Here is a 22,216-nt window from a genome sequence, read left to right as displayed (position 1 = left end):
CCTAGTAAAACTGACTATCCTACCGATCCTCGACTTCGGCGATGTCATCTACAAAATGGCTTCCAACACTACTCAGCAAACTGGATGCAGTTTATCACAGTGCCATCCGTTTTGTCACTAAAGCACCTTATACCACCCACCACTGCGACTTGTATGCTCTAGTCGGCTGGCCCTCGCTACATATTCGTTGCCAGACCCACTGGCTCCAGGTCATCTACAAGTCCATGCTAGGTAAAGCTCCGCCTTATCTCAGTTCACTGGTCACGATGGCAACACCCATCCGTAGCACGCGCTCCAGCAGGTGTATCTCACTGATCATCCCTAAAGCCAACACCTCATTTGGCCGCCTTTCGTTCCAGTACTCTGCTGCCTGTGACTGGAACGAATTGCAAAAATCGCTGAAGTTGGAGACTTTTATCTCCCTCACCAACTTCAAACATTAGCTATCTGAGCAGCTAACCGATTGCTGCAGCTGTACATAGTCTATTGGTAAATAGCCCACCCATTTTCACTTACCTCATCCCCATACTGTTTTTATTTATTTACTTTTCTGTTCTTTTACACACCAATATCTCTACCTGTACATGACCATCTGATCATTTATCACAAATTGTAATTATTCACCTACCTCCTCATGCCTTTTGCACACATTGTATATAGACTCCCCTTTTTTTCTACTGTGTTATTGACTTGTTAATTGTTTACTCCATGTGTAACTGTGTTGTCTGTTCACACTGCTATGCTTTATCTTGGCCAGGTCGCAGTTGCAAATGATAACTTGTTCTCAACTAGCCTACCTGGTTAAATAAAGGTGAAAAATATATATATCTTTTTTAAAAACAGGAGTGCATTACACAGGAAATAGGGTGCTATTTGGGACGCAATATCTATTCTGATTAGCTGTAGCTCAGTGAGTGGTAGAGCTGGCCTAGAGGCGTATTATATTAGATGACGTACTGTCAGGCACCAGTAATTGTGATTCTATTTTTTCCTTTGTCTATTTTCTCTCTTTCTCACTCACTCTTCCGTTGTCACCTTAGGCACCCTGATAATAGCTAGGCTATAAAACTCATGAGATGCCTCTGTGCATAATGTTATATGCTTAGTTCTCTAGTGTGTGTGTGTGTGTCCAGTTTGTGTGGAAGCCTCAATGGGTATTGTCATAGAGACTGGTGTTTTGATTGACAATACATTTGATTGGCATTTTTACAGGAACATGTTCAAATAAAATGTCTGCTGACGTTAGCACCAACAGTCAGGAAGAGATGGGCTCGCCTTCTCACTGTTAGCGCAGGTGTACTGGCGTTAAAATCCAAATGGATGTGAATACTAATGTTACTCTGTGTCTTACCATCTCCACAGGGTCTTCTTCAGTATGCCCGCGGAGCTTAGACTGTGCCCGAGCAGGGCGTCATTTCTGCCAGCCGGGCAGCTCACACTGCGGCCCCTGCCTCAACCCGCTGGTAGAGAACTCACATGGCAGATGCATAGTGAAGAGGAGACACGCTCACGCCCCCCATTTTGGTATGTTCACTTATCCCTACTAATGCCAATGCATTGCTGTTTCACTGATAGTGTAGAAACAGTAGCCAAAGCCACAAAGCACGTCTCGTTGCAAGCCTTGACCAAGCCTTTGGGCCAAATATCCCTTCTCCTTCCGAAATTCAAAAGATGCTGAATGTAAGTGTACCCAATGTTCCCTCTAAGCTTCTCCCTCAGGACTGCCGTGCAGAATAAATATCTGCCTGCGCAGAGAAGCACTAGTTTGAACTTCACTCAACTTTCTAGACTTTTCCCTGTTACCACTATCAACATTTCCCTTTACTGTGGTAATTGTGATTGAATCAACACAATATTAGCCACTTTCAATGCAACATACCGAAACAAAACGAACTATGCAAGACTTGGGGTGTTTCTCAAAAAGCATACTACCATGCTCTGAGCAGGCAAATTGGAGCATGGAAGGTTCGGAGTATGTCCAAGTATTGCAAAATGGAGCATGGTGGGCACTTATCGAATGCGTACTCCAATTCTACATATTTTGAAGCATGCATCAATGCAAGCTTCAACGGAAAGTATGCAATAAAAAAAATAAAAAAATGCAACCACTTAAAAAATGTGGTAAAATTTCTTGAAAACAGTTATTTGTGCTGAAGCGAGAGAAAATACACTCCGTCATCGGAATGAAATGTTTGATATGTTAAAAAAACCCATGCTGTGTTAATTTTGGCATGTTTACCTGCCTACATACCGTAGATCACAAGCCCATAATAAGTCAATAGGGCTATCTAGCTAGCTAGCCACAAAGAATTGGTAGGTAGCCCCAAAATATTTACATCTACCTTGCATAACATTAATTTGTCATATTTGCCTGTTTAACTAGCAAGCTAGTTAGATTATTACGATTGAAATATCTAGCTTAGAATAGTTATTATTATTATTATTATTATTTGCTTTGTGAATATCTTGTTTTGTCTTGTTGCTATTGTCCTGGCTGGAAGAAGGTTCAGTAAATGGGGAGGTGAAGCATGAGGTAATACAGTAGGGGGAGTGCGAGTGCTTCTCAAATTGAATGTTTTATGCATTCTCCACATTCTCGTTCTCACAAGCGTACTCAAGAGAACATCGTCAGAGAATGCCCTCACAGCATGAGAGAGGAGCACTGTATTATGCATATTGAGTTTGAAAAACTAACTAACTATATATATATGTTGTAAGCAGAATGCATCGGAGTAAGATTCTATTGCATTGACAGATATGACAGGCCCAAACTCTACACGGATCGGTGTGTCGTAACCAATCAGAGCTGCAGTAGGCCTATTTGCAAATATACCATTACCATATATGGATCTGTACCGTTCACTTTGAACTGGACTATGTTTACAGCGGCAGAGCAGCCTAGTGGTTAGAGCATTGGACTAGTAACCGGAAGGTTGCAAGTTCAAATCCCCGAGCTGACAAGGTACAAATCGGTCGTTCTGCCCCTGAACAGGCAGTTAACCCACTGTTCCTAGGCCGTCATTGAAAATAAGAATTTGTTCTTAACTGACTTGCCTCGTTAAATAAAGGTAAAATAAAAAATAAATAAGCGGTGTGGGCAGCAGACAACTCCTGTTGGTCTTTAGTATTGGTGAATGGAATCTCTTTGTTCTGGAAGGTTTTGCAGCCCAAAAACTCTAACGTCCAACAGTGAACACTGGGACAGTATATTTCTACATCTGAATGTGGGGAATGATGAGAGATGGAATATGGGAAATTAATTTATATGTGGTCATGTCATTAAAAATTATATAAAAGTGATATAACAAAAATATATTGTAACTAGAAGAGCTTTCACACTGTGTATATCAGGTTTACATCCTTTACGCTGTGTAGGAAATATCAAAGAGGAAGATAATAATTTTGTGAAGATAGAAATCTAAAATCACATTCCTAACGAGATCATAGTTTATGATGTTTTGCCCGTCAGTATGACAGAAATGCCTCTTTTAACCCAAGTGTATAAAAGACTGAGTTAAGAATTAACATACCAGACTAGAGGGACCACAAGCTGCAGCTCGGTCTCCATTGGTCACGACCCTAAAAGAACAACACAAATTGAAGAAGACAAAGTAGCCTCTAACAATCAATGTTACAGTACTTAGAACAGCTACTCAACCCTAACTAAGAAAGTGAATAGGACCATCCGGTTATTCTCTTCAAATCATTGTCGACTACACTGCTCTCATCACAACTCTGGGGATCATCGACACAGCTGATTAGCTGTCCTCAGAAGACCACTCTTCCAGAATGAGTGAAAGTAAACACAGACAACTAAGGAGAAGGACATTGTGACCTCTTGTGGACATACAGAGACTTACACTAACGAACTAAGGAGAAGGCCCAATCGAACCCTTTTCACAAAGCAGAACCCTTTTAACGAAGGCCTGGGTCCAACAGAGATACACGATGAAGACCTTCAACACGTAAATACATGCATTACTTCTTACCCAAACGGGCACCAGTTCGGGGCAAGGTATTAGGATTACTGTGAGCATAGTTCCCGACTGTATCTAAGTGCTGTCTCTCTTTAACTCTCCATCTTTTGTAACAAGTGTCATTGTGTTAGTCCACTAGGGACCTGTTTTATCTTATTAAGTTTCAAATCGGTAAGTGTGTGTGTCATCATTTAGTTTGTTAGTAAATAAATAATCAAATCAGTTTGTGTGGTACAGAATAATCAGTTAGACTCAGGTTTGTGCAGTTTCAAGAAGTCTGCAACGTTCAGAATGAGACTGATATGAGGTAATGGTTATGTGACTTATCGATTTATGACTTGTGTATATATTCTTCAGTTTAATTCGGAAGATGAAACTCGTTAAACAACTTCCTCCATGGTTCCCCAAATTCCTACGGAGTTAATTGTTGCATGCTTAATTTAGTCTGGTAACAATTAAACATGGTAGGTAACTATGAGAAATAACACTCATCACATAAAGGAAAGTCACGTCATGAGTAGATACACTTGTTTTGAGATCAAAGCGAGAGCTAAATGTAGCCACGTGCACTTCTGTTCATATCCTTTGCTAGTTCGTGAGTTATTAGCCCAGTTATAGATTATTTGTAGTCAGCAATGGGGGAGTGATTGCTTTATACAAGAGATGCAATCATGTGCATTTCAAGCCATCTTTGAAAAATTGAGTCAGGTAAAGTGCTTTTTCATATTTTTAAAGGAGCAGTGTTGTATTTTGAGACAGGCTTGAAGAGCAAAGTAGCCAATACGTGGAAGGTAGCATAATTTGTCTGATTCTCTGTAATAGAAGTTTAGGAATAATGATGCATTTTGTGTACAGTGGCTTGCGAAAGTATTCACCCCCCCCCCCCTTGGCATGCTTCTTGTTTTGTTGCAATGGGGGGAGGGGGGGGGGTTGTATAATTTTGATTTACACAACATGCCTACCACTTTGAAGATGGAAAATATGTTTTATTGTGAAAGAAACAAGAAATAAGAGTTGTAAAGCCACCTTTTGTAGCAATTACAGCTGCAAGTCTCTTGGGGTATGTCTCTACAAGCTTGGCACATCTAGCCACTGGCATTTATGCCCATTCTTCAAGGCAAAACTGCTCCAGCTCCTTCAAGTTGGATGGGTTCTGCTGGTGTACAGCAATCTTAAGTCATACCACAGATTCTCAATTGAATTGAGGTCTGGCTTTGACTAGGCCATTCCAATACATTTAAATGTTTCCCCTTAAACCACTCAAGTGTAGCTTTAGCAGTATGATTCGGTTCATTGTCCTGCTGGAAGGTGAACCTCCGTCCCAGTCTCAAATCTCTGGAAGACTGAAACAGGTTTCCCTCAAGAATTTCCCTGTATTTAGCGGCATCCATCATTCCTTCAATTCTGACCAGTTTCCCAGTCCCTGCCGATGGAAAAACATCCCCACAGCATGATGCTGCCACAAACATGCTTCACTGTGGGGATGATGTTCCTGGGGGGAGGAGAGGTGTTTGCGCCAGACATAGTGTATTTTTTGACGGCCAAAAAGCTCAATGTTAGTCTTATCTGACCAGAGTACCTTCTTCCATATGCTTGGTGAGTCTCCCACATGCCTGTTGGCGAACACCAAACGTTGTTGCTTATTTTTCTTTCTTCTGGCCACTTCCGTAAAGCCCAGCTCTGTGGAGTTTGTTGCTTAAACTGGTCCCATGGACAGATACTCCAATCTCTGCTGTGGAGCTTTGCAGTTCCTTCATGGTTATATTTGGTATCTTTGTAGCCTTTCTGATTAATGCCCTCCTTGCCTGGTCTGTGAGTTTTGGTGGGCGGCCCATTTTTTAAATAATGGATTTAATGGTGCTCCGTGGGATGTTCAAAGTTGCGGGTATTTTTTTATAACCAAACCCTGATCTGTACTTCTCCACAACTTTGTCCCTGACCTGTTTGGAGAGCTCCTTGGTCTTCATGGTGCCGCTATCTTAGTGGTGCCCCTTTCTTAGTGGTGTTGCAGACTCTGGAGCCTTTCAGAACGTGTGTATATGTGTGTGTGTGTGTGTGTGTGTGTGTGTGTGTGTGTGTGTGTGTGTGTGTGTGTGTGTGTATATATATATATATATATATATATATATACTGAGATCATGTGACACTTAAAGTCCACCTGTGTGCAATCTATTTAAATAATTATGTGACTTCTGAAGGTAATTGGTTGCGCCAGATCTTATTTAGGGGCTTCATAGCAAAGAGGGTGAATACATGTGAACGGACCACTTTTCCTTTTATTTTAAATTTTCTTGAAACAAGTTATTTTTTTCTCTTCACCAATTTGGCTATGTCAAATCAAATGTATTTATATAGCCCTTCGTACATCAGCTGATATCTCAAAGTGCTGTACAAAAACCCAGCCTAAAACCCCAAACAGCAAGCAATGCAGGTGTAGAAGCACGGTGGCTAGGGAAAACTCCCTAGAAAGGCCAAAACCTAGGAAGAAGCCTAGAGAGGAACCAGGCTATGTGGGGTGGCCAGTCCTCTTCTGGCTGTGCCGGGTGGAGATTATAACAGAACATGGCCAAGATGTTCAAATGTTCATAAATGACCAGCATGGTGAAATAATAGTAAGGCTGAAGAGTTGAAACTGGAGCAGCAGCATGGCCAGGTGGACTGGGGACAGCAAGGAGTCATCATGTCAGGTAGTCCTGGGGCATGGTCCTAGGGCTCAGGTCAGTTGAAACTGGAGCAGCAGCGTGGACTGGGGACAGCAAGGAGTCATCATGTCAGGTAGTCCTGGGGCATGGTCCTAGGGCTCAGGTCCTCCTCCGAGAGAGAATTAGAGAACGCACACTTAGATTCACACAGGACACGAATAGGACAGGAGAAGTACTCCAGATATAACAAACTGACCCTAGCCCCCCAACACAAACTACTGCAGCATAAATACTGGAGGCTGAGACGGGAGGGGTCAGGAGACACTGTGGCCCCATCCGAGGACACCCCCGGACAAGGCCAAACAGGAAGGATATAACCCCACCCACTTTGCCAAAGCACAGCCCCCACACCACTAGAGGGATATCTTCAACCACCAACTTACCATCCTGAGACAAGGTATAGCCCACAAAGATCTCCGCCAGGGCACAACCCAAGGGGGTGGGGGTGGGGGGGGGGCGCCAACCCAGACAGGATGACCACAACAGTGAATCAACCCACTCAGGTGACGCACCCCCTATGTCCATTACATCCAAATAAAAATCCATTTAAATTACAAGTTGTAATGCAACAAAATAGGATAAACTCCAAGGGGGGTGAATACTTTTGCAAGGCATTGTAAAGTGGTTTCCTGCATCAAACAAAACATTTTCAGTCACCTCCTCCTTGTCTAAAGGACAATTGGATAAATGGGTTAATGTCAAGCCCTGCATGTTTTTTTCCAATAGTCTAATCCAGGTATTCCCAGACTGGGGGACGCCAAATAAAAATGTGATTCACATTTTTAAAATTCTAAGTGTTTTGCCCGAAAATTGATAAATATTTAGACATTTTTAAAAAGGCCCACGTCCATATAGGCACATACCAACTCTACTGGTTGTACTGCTACTACCAGCAGTACTACACCTGCACCTGTCGACGACACAAGTTGTTCTGCTTCCACGATCACATCCAATGCTAGCATCAGTAATTCTACATTTTTTTTGTTAGCCCAGCTAGCATGTACACTGACAGTGAATCTGAGGCAGCCGATGAGCTACTGCCCCCTTACCCGGGAAAGCACCGCAAATATGATGACCTACATTGATTTGGGGTTCACTTATATTGGGAGTAGTGCCTTTCCTTAGCCACAGTGTGTTATATGTTCAAAAGTACTAGTACTATCTCACAACACGATGAAACCTTCACTCTTAGGCAGACATTTAGAATCAAAACATGCCAATTACAAAAATAAGCCACGGGAGGTTTTTGAGCGAGAATGAAGACTTCCGAGTAGTAAGACATGTATAAAAGCAACAGATACTATTAATAAGAAAGGGGCTAGAAGAGTCTTGTATGGTGAGCTTCCGAGTGGCTAGGACAGGCAAGCCCCATACTATTCTGGAGAACTTCATTCTTCCTGCTGCCACGGATATGGCTGAAACAATGCTGGGGAAAAAAGGCCCCAAAAACTATGGCAGGAGATGTTTTGAAGCAATTACTGCTTCACATACAAGCCAGTGACTTCTATGCGTTACAGCTGGAGGAGTCAGCAGATGTGGCGGGTCTGGCACAGCTCCTGGTATATGTCTGTTACAGCTGGAGGAGTCAACAGATGTGGCCCTGGCACAGCTCCTGGTATATGTCTGTTACAGCTGGAGGAGTCAACAGATGTGGCCCTGGCACAGCTCCTGGTATATGTCTGTTACAGCTGGAGGAGTCAACAGATGTGGCGGGTCTGGCACAGCTCCTGGTATATGTCTGTTACAGCTGGAGGAGTCAGCAGATGTGGCGGGTCTGGCACAGCTCCTGGTATATGTCTGTTACAGCTGGAGGAGTCAACAGAGCTGGAGGAGTCAACAGGCGGGTCTGGCACAGCTCCTGGTATATGTCTGTTACAGCTGGAGGAGTCAACAGAGTCACACAGTTACAGCTGGAGGAGTGGCGGGTCTGGCACAGCTCCTGGTATATGTCTACAGCTGGAGGAGTACAGCTGGAGGTATATGTCACAGCAGACGTGGCGGGTCTGGCACAGCTCCTGGTATATGTCTGTTACAGCTGGAGGAGTCAGCAGCGGGTCTGGCACAGCTGGTATATGTCTGTTACAGCTGGAGGAGTCAACAGACGTGGCGGGTCTGGCACAGCTCCTGGTATATGTCTGTTACAGCTGGAGGAGTCAACAGATGTGGCGGGCCTGGCACAGCTCCTGGTATATGTCCGTTACGTTTATGGGGGGTCAATTAAGGAAGACATCCTCTTCTGCAAACCACTGGAAACCAGGACAACAGGAGAGGATACTGGACAGCTTTGTGACATCAAATTGACTTTGGGGGTCGAGATGTGTTGGTATCTGTGGCACAAAAGCCATGACAGGAAGACCTAGTGGAGTGGTAACGCGCATGCAAGCAGTTGCTCCCGACGCCACTTGGGTACACTGCAGCATCCACCGAGAGGCTCTTGCTTCCAAGGGAATACCTGACAGCTTGAAAGACGTTTTGGACACTACAGTGAAAATTGTTCACTTTGTTAAAGCAAGGCCCCTAAACTCTTGTGTATTTTCTGCACTATGCAATGATATGGGCAGCAACCATGTAACGCTTTTATGACATACAGAAGTGCGCTGGTTGTCAAGGGGCAAAGTATTGACACGTTTTTTTAAATTGAGAGACGAGCTTAGTTTTTCACTTGTCTGATCACTTGCATGATGACGACTTTCTCACACGACTGGCCTATCTGGGTGATGTTTATTCTCGCCTGAATGATCTGAATCTATGATTACAGGGACTCTCTGCAACTATATTGAATGTGCGGGACAAAATTGGACAATACACAGGTCTTTCCATCATTGTATTATTTTTTTTGTGTGCAAATTAACTCACACTTACGGACAATGTCTAATGTGATATAGCAAAGAACCTCAGTGAGTTTGGTGCGCAATTACGCAGGTAATTTCCCAAAACGGACGACACAAACAACTGGATTCGTTATCCCTTTCATGCCCTGCCTCCAGTCCATTTACCGATATCTGAACAAGAGAGTCTCATCGAAATTGCAACAAGCAGTTCTGTGAAAATGGAATTTAATCTGAAGCCACTGCCAGATTTCTGGATTGGGCTGTGCTCAGAGTTTCTTGCCTTGGCAAATCGCGCTGTTAAGACACTGTTGCCCTTTGCAACCACGTACCTATGTGAGAGGGGATTCACGGCCCTCACTAGCATGAAAACTAAATACAGGCACAGACTTTGTGTGGCAAATTATTTAAAACTGAGACTCTCCTATACAACCCAACATTGCAGAGTTATGTGCATCCTTTCAAGCACACCCTTCTCATTAACCTGTGAGTTATTCACCATTTTCAATGAACAAATAAAGCTTTATATGTAAGATGGATAAATAAAGAGCAAAATTATTGATTATTATTATTATTTGTGCCCTGGTCCTATAAGAGCTCTTTGTCACTTCCCACGAGCCAGGTTGTGAAGACAACTCACACTCATTCTTATGTTTTAATAAATGTATTGTATAGTGTGTGTGTGTGTGTGTGTGGCACGCTTACAATGATAGCAAAAAAAAACATTTGAGAGTCCCCTGCCCTGGTGCTAGAGGGGTACGCAGCTGGAGGTTGAATGTTTGAAGGGGTTCGGGACTATAAAAAGTTTGGGAACCACTGGTCAAATCAAATGTAGGCCTACATTGAACACCACACATTGGCTGCTACTGTAGGCTGAATGGTAGAACAGCTATTTGCATGTTAGAATGTTATGGGATCCATTTTCTCCATTGGTTTTGATGGTAGGCCACTCTAATTTAGGACTAAATTATGATCAAATAACCACAGCAGTCAACTTGACCACTGTTAAAACTGTAAGTTAAAGCGGGTACAGCTGCAGTGTTCGCAGTAAACGAGCGCCAGGAGTTGCACAGAATTTTCACAATGTTCAGGTTTGCGCTCAGCAGACCTTTTGAGGGAACGTTGAGTGTACCCCCACAAGATTCGTCCTAATAACCTGTTATACAAAACGAGGGCACAGGGAGAACTGTTCCACATTGTCTGTCCCATCTCACGAGAGACTAGTTTAATGTGAAAAAGAAGTTAAAATTGCTCACTTTTTAATGGATAATAGCAGTCTCCCCTCCAGTCCCCCACTGCCTCAGACTTAATGAGACAGCGTAGGAGGTGCGTCATCAGGGGACTGAGAGCTGATAGCTCGGGAAAAAGGTTTGTTGTTCCAATGGCGAGAGAGAGCCAGAGCAATATGAAAGGATTCATAATGGTTGAAAATGAGAATGGATGACTTTCATAAAGTGGTATTGATACAAAACAATTGGCATTAAAACCCATAAAGAAATATCTTAGATTAGATTTAGTCATAGGCCAGACAGACACTGGAGGGAGGGTGACTCCAGGAAAGCCCTACATTAAAGAAGGAAAGGAATTGAAAGACTGAGACCTGATTCGCCACCGGTCTGTGAGATGACAGCCTAGCCACAACAAAGTCTAAACGAGTATCCCTCAGCATAGATTGTAAAGCATGGACTGTCTGCCAAGCAGGTTTTCCCTGATCCACTGACAGAAAATGCATCCCAAATGGCACCCTAATCCCTATCGAGCATGCTACTTTTAACGAAAGCGTGCCATTTGGGACGCATCCACTGACTGGCTCTAGAAGAGCTGATGGTAAACAGAGTAAATCACTAAACAGAAGGTTAGAGAGGACCCCTCTATCTTTCTTTCCTCCTCCACATATCTCTTCCTCTCTATCACTCTCTCTCCTCCTTTTCTTCTCTTTCTTTTCCTCTTGCTGCCCTTCACACACGCTATCCTCCTCCTGAGCGAGCTCATCCGTGGATATTGTTGCCACTCCATACACACTGAGCACACTGTTGTGAGCAACAGTTTGCCCTGTTGGAAACGATCGTCCACTCGTATGGAGGGCCATGTTAACAAGGATGTTGGTTGTGATATAGGTTGCTTCCCAAGTGGTCCCTGTATGCACTGCTCTGACCATAGTCCGGCTTCTGTTAAATAGTGCACTATGTAGTGAATAAGGATGCCATTTGAGACCTCTGGATTTGCAGCTGTACACAGTTAATTCACCGACTTAGCCCACCGCATTTAAGTGGTATCCATTTTCCTAATGGCCATTTAGTTCTTTGCAGCCACTTGGGACATGACTGGCACATGACTGAATTTAATGGATAAGAATGCATCACATGCGAACCACTTTGTATGTTGTGAAGCCGGTTGGAGGGACTGCCAATTTCTCTAAAACGATGGATGGATTATCTTGGCAAATGATAAATGCTCACTAACAGGGATGTAAACAAATTTGTGCACAAAATTTGAGAGAATATTTTTGTGCATATGGAAGATTTCTGGGTTATATTGTTTCAGCTCATGAAACATGGGACCAACACCTTACATGTTTCATTTATATTTTTGTTCAGATTACATATACGTTTTTCAGTTGCTCAGAAAACTTGGGGAGCCAAATTAAACCACAGCACGCGGGCCGCCATTTGGGGAACCCTTCCCTACAGTATAGCTCGCTCACTTACAAAACACCTGGAACAATATGTAATACACTTGAGAACATGGCCACTAGGTACATGGGGCAAACAGTTGCCTATTTCAGGTAATTTCCCCCAAAACAAGGCAATATTTGCAGACATGTTCAAACGAGAGATTGGTCTTTTCCCAGCCCCAACCACCCACTCGACAAACACAGAACATTTTGAGGAAATGTGACAGAATAATTACATTTGAGCATTGAGCTGCAGTATGACTCATATTTCTGTTGCCACTGTGTCTTGTGTGCTCCCAAACGGCACCCTTTCCCCTAGCTGTTGTTTAAATCCGAGATTTTCACTTCAACTGTGGCCACCAGATTATTGTAAATTGCAGCTGGAGTTGATTAACTTGCATTGGTTTCAGGTGCAACCTTTTCTCTGTTATCAATAGGGAAAACATTGAAAAAGGGTTCCGTGATTTTAAAATTCATTACTTACTGACATTTACTCATTTCATATGACAGGACAGGAGACGAGCATTGAGGCTTTTGTTCTTACGGCGTGAATAGAAAAATAAAGCAGTTTATCATGGCTCAACTATATAGCCGATTTTTAACCAACGATTTACAATTGGAGTTTAGCGGCGACTAGAGCTCCGACGTCAGATAAAATGTTCTGTGTACTTGCAGGCTATTCTTTGGGTGCTGAAATCAAGTGTTTTTATTTGAATAAATAATTGTATGTGATGTCGGAGCACCAGTCTGCTCACACCAGCTGCTGCTCAACTCCATCGTATATCGTGTTGTTTAGTCTGCTACTATATGGGGCTATTGAGCTCCGCAGTGGATTTTTTAATTTTATTTAACTAGGCAAGTCAGTTAAGAACAAAGTCTTATTTACAATGACCGCCTACCAAAAGGCCTCCTGCGGGGACGGGGGCCTGGGATTAAAAATATTGGACAAAACACACATCGCGACAAGAGAGACAACACTACATAAAGAGAGCCCTATAAGACAACAACATAGCATGGTAGCAACACATCTGTCATTAAGTATCCACGATTTGAGTCTTTGAAAGAAGAGATTGATATAAAACTGTCCAGTTCGTGTTTGTTTGCATCTTGTTCCAGTCGCGCGCTGCAGCGAACTGAAAAGAGGAGCGACCGAGGAATGTGTGTGCTTTGGGGACCTTTTAACAGAATGTGACTGGCCGTGTCATAATACCCACAAAGCCTAGCGTTTCAAACACTGAAATGGTTTGTTGTTTTTCCACCATTCATTTTATCCTTTGTAGATTTTAGAAACACTTCAAATAAGGACTGTGTTTTTTGTGTAAGCTTACCCTGGCATGACATGATATCCATGTAAATCTCTCTCGCACACAAGGTGGCGTTTATCAATATATTTGGCTCTATTCACTCGGATTAAAAAAATCTAAAAAGCATCAAAGAAGACATCATGTAAGACTACAAATCTCTACAAGCTGCTGCACGTCATCACATGTGGTCTGCGGTTGTGAGGCCGGTTGGACGTACTGGCAAATTCTCTGAAACGACGGAGGCGGCTTACGGTAGCGAAATTCATTTATAATTCTCTGGCATCAGCTCTGGTGGACATTCCTACAGTTAGCATGCCAATTGCACACTCCCTCAACTTGAGACATCTGTGGCATTGTGTTGTGTGACACAACTGCACATTTGAGAGGGGTCCTTTATTCCCCCCCAGCACAAATGTGCAGTTGTGTAATGATCATACTTTTTAATCATCTTTTTGATATTAGCAGGTGCATGTATTATTTTGGTAAAGGAGAAATACCCTCTAACAGGGATATAAATACATTTGTGCACAACATTTGAGAGTAATAAGCTTTTTGTGCATATGGAACATATTTTATTTCAGCTCATGAAACATGGGACCAGCGCTGTACATGTTGCGTTTCTATTTTTGCCCAGTATAATTGGAGTAATATCTGTGGTCTGCTGCATACAATAGTTGCATTGAACTGAATAGGAAGAATTGATGACAGGGGGCCCAGCAGTTACTATTATTCAGAGCTGCTTGGAAGCCACTGGTCAATTCATCGCTATTGTATTATTGTGCACTTCACTTTACTGACCTCTAGGCGAATCTCTCGAGCACTTACAATGTGGTTGGTTGGCACAAGCTATGGAGGGATGATGTATATGACCAAAGTCTCACATTTTGAAAATATTTATTACATCAGAAAATAATAATACCTTACAGTACTTGAAACGGCCTTTAGAAATGGGTCTTTGGTTCATTTACGGTTCTTCACCTCTGAACCACATTTAATCTGACTCCAACCCCCCCTCTTTTTTAAAATGTGTATTTATTCCATCCTTATTTTACCAGGTAAGTTGACTGAGAGCACATTCTCATTTACAGAAATGACCTGGGGAATAGTTACCTTCTATCCTCTCCTCTCCCCTCCCTTTCTTGGCTTCTCTCTCTGTTGCCCTGGTTATGGTTTTCATTCATGATTGCTCTCTCGCTCTCCCTCCGTCTCTCTCTCTCTCTCTATCGTTCTCGCCCTACCTCCTCCGTGCCCCCCACCCACACGCTCAGAGCACCTCTTCATGACAGAGACGCTGACCTATCCACCCACACACCACGACACAATTCCCCCACTCTCACTAATATGTAATGTACAGAATCTCTTACACACACAAATACACGCATGAATGCACACACACACACTCTCTCACATACACACACTGCACCACTCTCCCTCACACACACACACACACGCGCACACACACACACGCACAAAAGCACCTCACATTCACTCTGTCATAGACACCCACCCACACAGAGATTCTCTCACTTTGATCCAGCTAGCAACACACACTATCACTGGTTTACTCAAGTCTCATACATAGACACACAGGCATTACAGCACCACACACACACACACACACATTCTAACACTTACAGCACCGTACTGCTATGCAGTTTATCACCTCACTGCTCTCACCTCACCTGTGAAACCGGCATTATTAATTACTGTTGATATAGTAACCCTTTATGATTAAGCACAAACCAATCCAATGTAAGAAACATGCAGCGTGTCATCTCTGCAAATACAAAGATATTTAATGCTTTTACTAGGCTGCAGCCTTTTGTACTTGATGAATGATTTGATTTGGTTCCTTACACGTATCATCGACTCACTTGTTGTGTGTGTGTGTGTTTATCCACACTGGCCACACGAGGGCAGCATGGACCAGTTCTTTCTAACTGGAATTCCTCTGTGTCCCCTATGAGGACCAGTACAGGGTATATGGATGGAGTCGAGGAGAGCCATGTATTTACACTGAACAAAAATATAAACACAACATGTAAAGTGTTGTGAGCTGAAATAAAAGATGCTAGACATTTTCCATATGAACAAAAAGCTTATGTCTCTCAAGTTTTGAACACAAGTTTGTTTGCATCCCTGTTCGTGAGCATTTCTGCTTTACCAAGATAATCCATCCACCTGGCAGATGTGGCATATCAAGAAGCTGATTAAACAGCATGGGGACAATAAAAGGCCACTCTAAAATGTGCAGTTTTGTCAACCACACCACAATGTTTTGAGGTAGTGTGCAATTGGCATGCTGACTGCAGGGATGTCCACCAGAGCTGTTGCCAGAGATTTAATGTTAATTTCTCTACCATAAGCCGCCTCCAATGTCATTTTAGAGAATTTGGTAGTACTTCCAACCGGCATCACAACCGCAGACCAAGTGTAAACACGCCAGCCAAGGACCTCCACATCGGGCTTCTTCACCTGAGGGATCGTCTGAGGTGGTGCTGAGGAGTATTTCTGTCTGTAATATAGTCCTTTTGTGGGGAAGAATTCGTTCTGATTGACTGGGCCTGGCTCCCCAGCAGGGGCAGTGGTCTAAAACGCTGCATCTCATTGCAAGAGGCGCCACTGCAGTACCTGGTTCGAATCCAGCTGCATCACATCCGGCCGTGATTGGTAGTCCCATAGGGCGGCGCACAATTGGCCCAGCGTTGGTCGGGGTAGGCTGTCATTGTAAATGAGAATAAGTCCAATCTTTGAAGTTGTTGCATTTGTATGTATGTTCAGTAATAGATGCAATATGAGGCATTTACATGATGACACTGTAATTCCATATGGTGGCCATGTTAGCTCCCCATTTTTAAAGTGTGCAGTAAAGTATCAAAGACTCCGGATTTCCCTTAATCAGCAGGGCTGTGGTTTTCCTGTTTATCTGCCACCCTGAACTACTGCACTACTATTAATACAATTATAGGACGAATACATGCCTGATCTCTCCAGTAGTGTGACTATATGGCTCTGTGTTTCGTAGCCTTTCGTTCTGTATGGAAATCAATAGCTTGTGCAGTTGATTTAAGTGTAGCTTGTGTTGTCAGCATCTGATGACTGATTCCCCATAGTCACTATGGTGGAGTAGAAGGTCATCATTGGCGATTGTAGATCTCTGACTCATACCTGCAATCACCTGGATGGTGGAGAAATTGCTCGCTCTCTCGCTCTCTCTCTCTCTGCATCTACCTCTGTCTTCTCCTCTCCTCACATCGTTGTGTAAGTAATCATTGAAATCCAATGACCAAGATCATGTTCTCCTTTCAGCTGGAAAAGTGACCACGTTCCCTGAAGTGGATGAGGAGATAGACTTCCTGTCCACCATCATCAGCCAACGGAAGGAGTCGGGGGTCAAACATCCAGGTGAGAGAAGAAAACCTTTGGCTTTACAGTGCTATATTTTGACCAAAGCCCTATGGCCTGCAGGCGCCCGGCCCGCGACAAGGAATCGCTGGTGCGCGAAGAGCCAAGTAAAGCACCCCCTGGCCAAACCCTCCCCTAACCCGGACGACGTTAGGCCAATTGTGTGCCGCCCAAGGGGGTGGCCGGTAGCGATGCAGTGCCTTAGACCGCTGCGCCATTCGGGAGTCCCAATTTGACAAAGCTTTTAATTGCGTAGTTATGGCATAATGTGACCAGGAAGATCATATGATTTGCTATATTAGTAGTATAGTTTTCCTTGCCATCAATTACCATTAATTGTCTCATTTTTGTATCCTAGCTCCTCTCTCTCAGGATTTTTCCAAAGCCGAGGAGGAAGATGACCGATCCATGATCCTCACCCAACGGCCTACCACAGAGCAGCCTACGACACACAGTACCACTACAGCCCCGTATAACACGACTACAGCCGCCCCCACCACCACCCACATCCCAGCAGTTCGTAGTGGGCCCCTGATCATCCCATACCCCTCCAACGATCATGTGTTTATTGGCATGTAACCTTCCTTATTACTTTTTAATGTTTCGATTTTAACAGAAAAATGCTTTCCTCTATATACATGAGTCTAGAACGTTCCAGTATTATCTACACATTTCTCATGGAAATATTGAACAAGGGAACTATTGTTCTCCAATCTGAAGTTTTTCCACATCCTGATTATCTTATGAATGCTTTTATTGACTTTAACTGCTCTTGGCTCTTAACTGAAGTTTATAGTGACCCAAATGGCACGATATTCCCAGGGATGCAATTTGGGATGCCCATACAACCTTGTGAATGGATTATTTTTCAGCTCCCACTGACTTCTCCTAGTCTGTGAACTACCCTAGACAGTGCCTTTAGTCTCTTGTCTTCTCCTCTAATCTATACCCTCTTCAGGATATGTCTTCCCTTTTCTCTACCAGCTGTTTTCATCCTCTTTTCCTAACACCCTTTTTTTTCCTCTTTACAGTCATGACCAGTGTGTTTGTGGTCATGGGATCTGTGGCCTTGCTCTTGGCTGGTGTCTGTTGGATCAGGTAAAAATTCTCCCTACATCTGCGTCTTGTTCCAGTCGGCTTTGGTTTCTTACATGTTGCGCGGTACTTTACTGTACACTGACTTAACTGTTTTACGAACTGACAGTTTTTGGTGTGTTTTTAGTCACATTGTCGCTTCGTTTTAGTGTCCGTTGAAGTTGCTGATTGTAAATTGTATGCACTTCAGTTGTACGGACTAGTAGAAATTCACTCCATGTAACCATTTTAGTCGCGACTGACTCCGCAGTAATAAACAACCGAGGTTTAACTTGCTACCTGACTATTTGTAAAATGATTACAAATCAAATTCAGGGAGATTAGATTCATATTGGTCTAAACTTTAATCCAGAGCTCAAAATTGTGGCCGAAATCCTTGAATTTGCGACCCTTTGACTTGGCAGTGCGACACCAATTTTTTTTAATTGCTTTAGCTGGTTACGTTAGTTTTTGGTTCATTTTTGTATTTTTTTCATGAAGATTTATTCCAAAATCAATCGGTATGCAACAATGGGCATGCAAACCAGGTATTCAAAATGTTTGATCCGAAGTCTTAGTTGACTTTGTGATGCGCAATTCACCCATCATGCGCTGTTTGAATGAACATTGTCTAAAGGCATTCCCAAAGCAGCTTCCCAATTAAATGTTGACTGGAAAGTAGGCCTACCTGGCAGAATGATATCATAATGATTTGTATCAATTGCCCGGCATTTGTTTAACAAACTCCGCCATCACATCATGCAGTCTACACTGTACAGTACAAAAACGCAGCTAGCCAAACACCTATCTCTTCTGGTGTGGTTTAAGCATTGTTAGAATATGCCGTTTTTGTAGTATAATAAATATAGATATATTTCAAGAGTGAAAACCTGAAAAAGCGTTGAGAAATTGGGAAAGATTAAATTCAAATATGATATTGTCAAGTTAAAGATGTCATTCTGTTTGAGGGTATGTAATTATAAGCTACTTGCTCAGCCCACAAATTAAAGATGACATTTAAATGTGCGAATCATCTGCTTTTAATTACATACCCTCCAAACAAAAGTACATTTTAACTTGACAATATCCATCCATACATACAGTGGGGCAAGAAAGTATTTAGCCAGCCACCAATTGTGCAAGTTCTCCCACTTAAAAAGATGAGAGGCCTGTAATGTTCATCATAGGTACACTTCAACTATGACAGACAAAATGAGAAAAAAAAATCCAGAAAATCACATTGTAGGATTTGTAATGAATTAATTTGCAAATGATGGTGGATGACCAATGTGTTGGGTATGGCACAGAGCTAACTCTGATGTCCCTGTATCATCTCAGGTTGCAGAGAGGTGTGCGCCTGGCTCAGAAGGCAGACTACCCTGCTTATGGTGGTACGGGGCCCCATTCCTATGACAACAATGTGGTGAGTACAGAACACAATTGCATTACAAAGTCATGGTTACAATATAAATCATTTAAAGATATATATATATATATTTTATCCTACGTTATCTTTCCATTTAGTTTGTATTTTTATTCATCGCTTTTTGCCTTTGTTTATTTTTTTATCACCTTCATTTTATTGTTTTACTGTAAAGTGTGTTTCAATTTCCAATGCAATACTAATCACATTGAAACAATCTCACATTCTGTACAATAATGTTCTATTGAAACACTCCCACATGGCACCTGCTTTTTATATAGTCTGTTTAAAAATAGTGTACTGTGTAGGGAGTAGGGTGCCACCATGCCCTCGAATGTAATCATATGCCTTGCCTGCAGCCTGGGGATAAGAGGCTGGCTCAGAGTGCCCAGATGTACCACTACCAACACCAGAAACAGCAGATGCTCTCCCTGGAGAAGTGAGTCATGCCCCTGGCCTTCTAGCTCCACTCCGTCTGTCTGTCTTGTCTGCTACGTAACCAGACTTACCTGTCTGCCGTCTGTCCCTGGCTGTCTAAAAATGTTACCAGCTGTCAATTCCTTGTTTCCTCTTTTGTAAAGCCACTTGGTGGTGCTCCAAAGTGTTTTACCAGGAATTGAGGGGGAAAAGGACAGAGGAAGAAGGCTATTAACGTTTCCAGACACAGCCCACGTCTCGCCTCTCCTCCTCTCCTCCTCTTCCCTCCCTTCTCCCTTGTCTTCCTGTCAGTCTGTATCAGGGTGAATTGTAGGTTGTGGTGTGATGTTTGGATACCTCCATGACTCCAGTTTTCTGTTCTTTGTTTTTCCTTATCCTTCAGACAACGGGATGAGCCAAAGGTGCCTGACTCTGTGGCCACGTCAGATGAGGAGAATGAGGATGGGGACTTCACGGTGTACGAGTGTCCTGGATTGGCCCCAGTAAGAGAGAGACACACATAGTGTACTATACAGACATGCAGGCATGGTAGAGGCAACGATACACGACTGATATCCAATATATATTTACCTCCTAGTTTGAATACATTTTAGTTAAATACTGTACATTTACTTTGAATACAATTTTATAAATAGTAGGCTACAGACTTCTCTTCTTTTCTCTCTCGCATTTGCTTTATTGGCATGAATTATTGATACATATTGCCAAAGCACACTGCTGAATTAGAAAATAGAGCAATTAACAATAGAAAATGAACAGGTTATGTAAATCAGAACAGAATTGTCAAGTAACAATTTTAATCAGGGGAGGGGGGGTGGGGGAAATAAATGGACTCAATACTACTAATCATAGTTTTATAAACTACACATTCTTCCTCATCTCATGGCAGGTTGTCATTAACTTTCTCTCTCTCTCTTTAGACGGGGGAAATGGAGGTGAAGAATCCTTTGTTTGATGATTCCACCCTTCAGCGGAGCCACAAGTAACCCTGACAACCCTGGACATTCTGATATGCACCTATAAAATATGTCATCCTACACGTACAGGAAGATCAAATCGCACTTAATTACTCAAACACCTACAAATACACATCGGGTTTCTCTATACCTAGCCTGTCTCACATGATACACTCCTAACACGGTAGGGCGGCAGGTTTGTAAGGAGAGAAGGAATGAGCAGAGGTTGTGAGAAAGACGGACTTGAAAAGGAGGAGGAAGAGAAGCGGTGGACTGTATGGACATTGTGTCTGAATGGCAGATTGAAGTGGCATGCAGGTGAATCTCCTTTTGGATCGGACTGATATCTGGGACCCGTGACGTGACGTCTCTCGCACTTAGAAAACCTACACGACGTTGTACTTTTCCGTCTGGCCTAAAATATCCATTCCTTCGTATTTTGTTATGTTTATCTTATCTCTGGTGTAATTGATCCTGTAAAATTCTCTCTGTTTTTTTTTTCTTCTGTCAAACATGTGCACACATCAACCAACAAACTGACTGAGAGATTATGTGTATGATGATGGATAACATTCTCCAAGTACTGCTCTCCCCTTCAGTCTTTTGCGCTGTCTCACCCCCGTACAGAGGAACTTCTGGGTCGTATTCACTAGAAATCAAACAGAAGAAAATTGACAGAGGGACTATACCTGAACCTTTCCAACAAGAAATGCTGTTTTCTTTTTCCATTGCAAAATGTATCGCTACAGTGTGCGCTAATGAATACAACCCTGCTTCATACGACAGATACCCACAGACAGGTTCAAGGAGAACAGTGAACTACAGTGGGAAAAGAAAGATGTGTTATGGGCCTATAGGTAGCTGTAGACTTGAAAACTGGTCTTAGAAATAATTATGGAACTGCAGACGTTAGTTCAAGCCTTTTGAAACGAAGAATGGTTGGCATAGTACAATTATAAGGCTGTCAATGCTAATCATTGGCCAGACTAAATGGCTGCATTACAAAAGTCACCTCATTCCCTACATACACATATATATATATATATATATATATGGAATAAAGTTCCATTAATTATGCATCTTAAATATCTGAAATTCATCATTGACTTTCTAATAATTTAACTTTAAAAAATAAATAATTTATTTTATTTTACTGTTTCATGTACACATGCAGTGCATACGGTAAACCTGACCTGTTAAAGCTCTCTTATATAGCTATTATATTATCATTATATATGGTCCCTCTATGCATGACTTGATGACACTGGGTTCTGCTGAAAAGGGATAAAAGTCTATATGCATTTATGATTGTTATTCAAGTTTCCTGTGTAAACTTGCTTCTGATATCTAGATAACGTGGATGATTTCAAAGGAATTTGGAACCTCTTTTACAGAACTCTGAAACAGAGCAACCCCATCGTGTACACATATTTGT

The 22,216-nt window shown here is 42.6% G+C and overlaps 1 protein-coding gene across 4 annotated transcripts in view; it reads left to right on the top strand.

Annotated features, from left to right (window-relative positions):
• Window positions 1-22,216, top strand: part of npdc1b (neural proliferation, differentiation and control, 1b) — a 54,073-nt gene that overhangs the window by 26,718 nt on the left and 5,139 nt on the right. For 2 of the 4 annotated variants that reach the window (XR_004827565.2, XM_035786230.2), the window contains exons 2-9: window positions 1,363-1,524; window positions 16,795-16,890; window positions 17,249-17,461; window positions 17,922-17,988; window positions 19,303-19,387; window positions 19,747-19,826; window positions 20,208-20,307; window positions 20,746-20,807. Coding sequence is in view for 3 of the 4 variants with exons in the window: in XM_035786230.2 (XP_035642123.1) it covers window positions 1,363-1,524; window positions 16,795-16,890; window positions 17,249-17,461; window positions 17,922-17,988; window positions 19,303-19,387; window positions 19,747-19,826; window positions 20,208-20,307; window positions 20,746-20,807 (865 nt within the window). In the remaining variant the exon portion in view is untranslated. Of the gene's footprint in view, window positions 1-1,362; window positions 1,525-13,440; window positions 13,738-16,794; window positions 16,891-17,248; window positions 17,462-17,921; window positions 17,989-19,302; window positions 19,388-19,746; window positions 19,827-20,207; window positions 20,308-20,745; window positions 20,808-22,216 lie in introns of those variants that run through there. The other 2 variants (XM_035786232.2, XM_035786231.2) reach the window with 2 other exon arrangements.

Source organism: Oncorhynchus keta, chromosome 14, assembly GCF_023373465.1.
Source record: "Oncorhynchus keta strain PuntledgeMale-10-30-2019 chromosome 14, Oket_V2, whole genome shotgun sequence".
NCBI classification, from domain to species: Eukaryota; Metazoa; Chordata; class Actinopteri; order Salmoniformes; family Salmonidae; genus Oncorhynchus; species Oncorhynchus keta.
The sequence above is the reverse complement of the archived record's forward strand: the minus strand, read 5'-3'. Positions and strand labels throughout refer to the sequence as shown.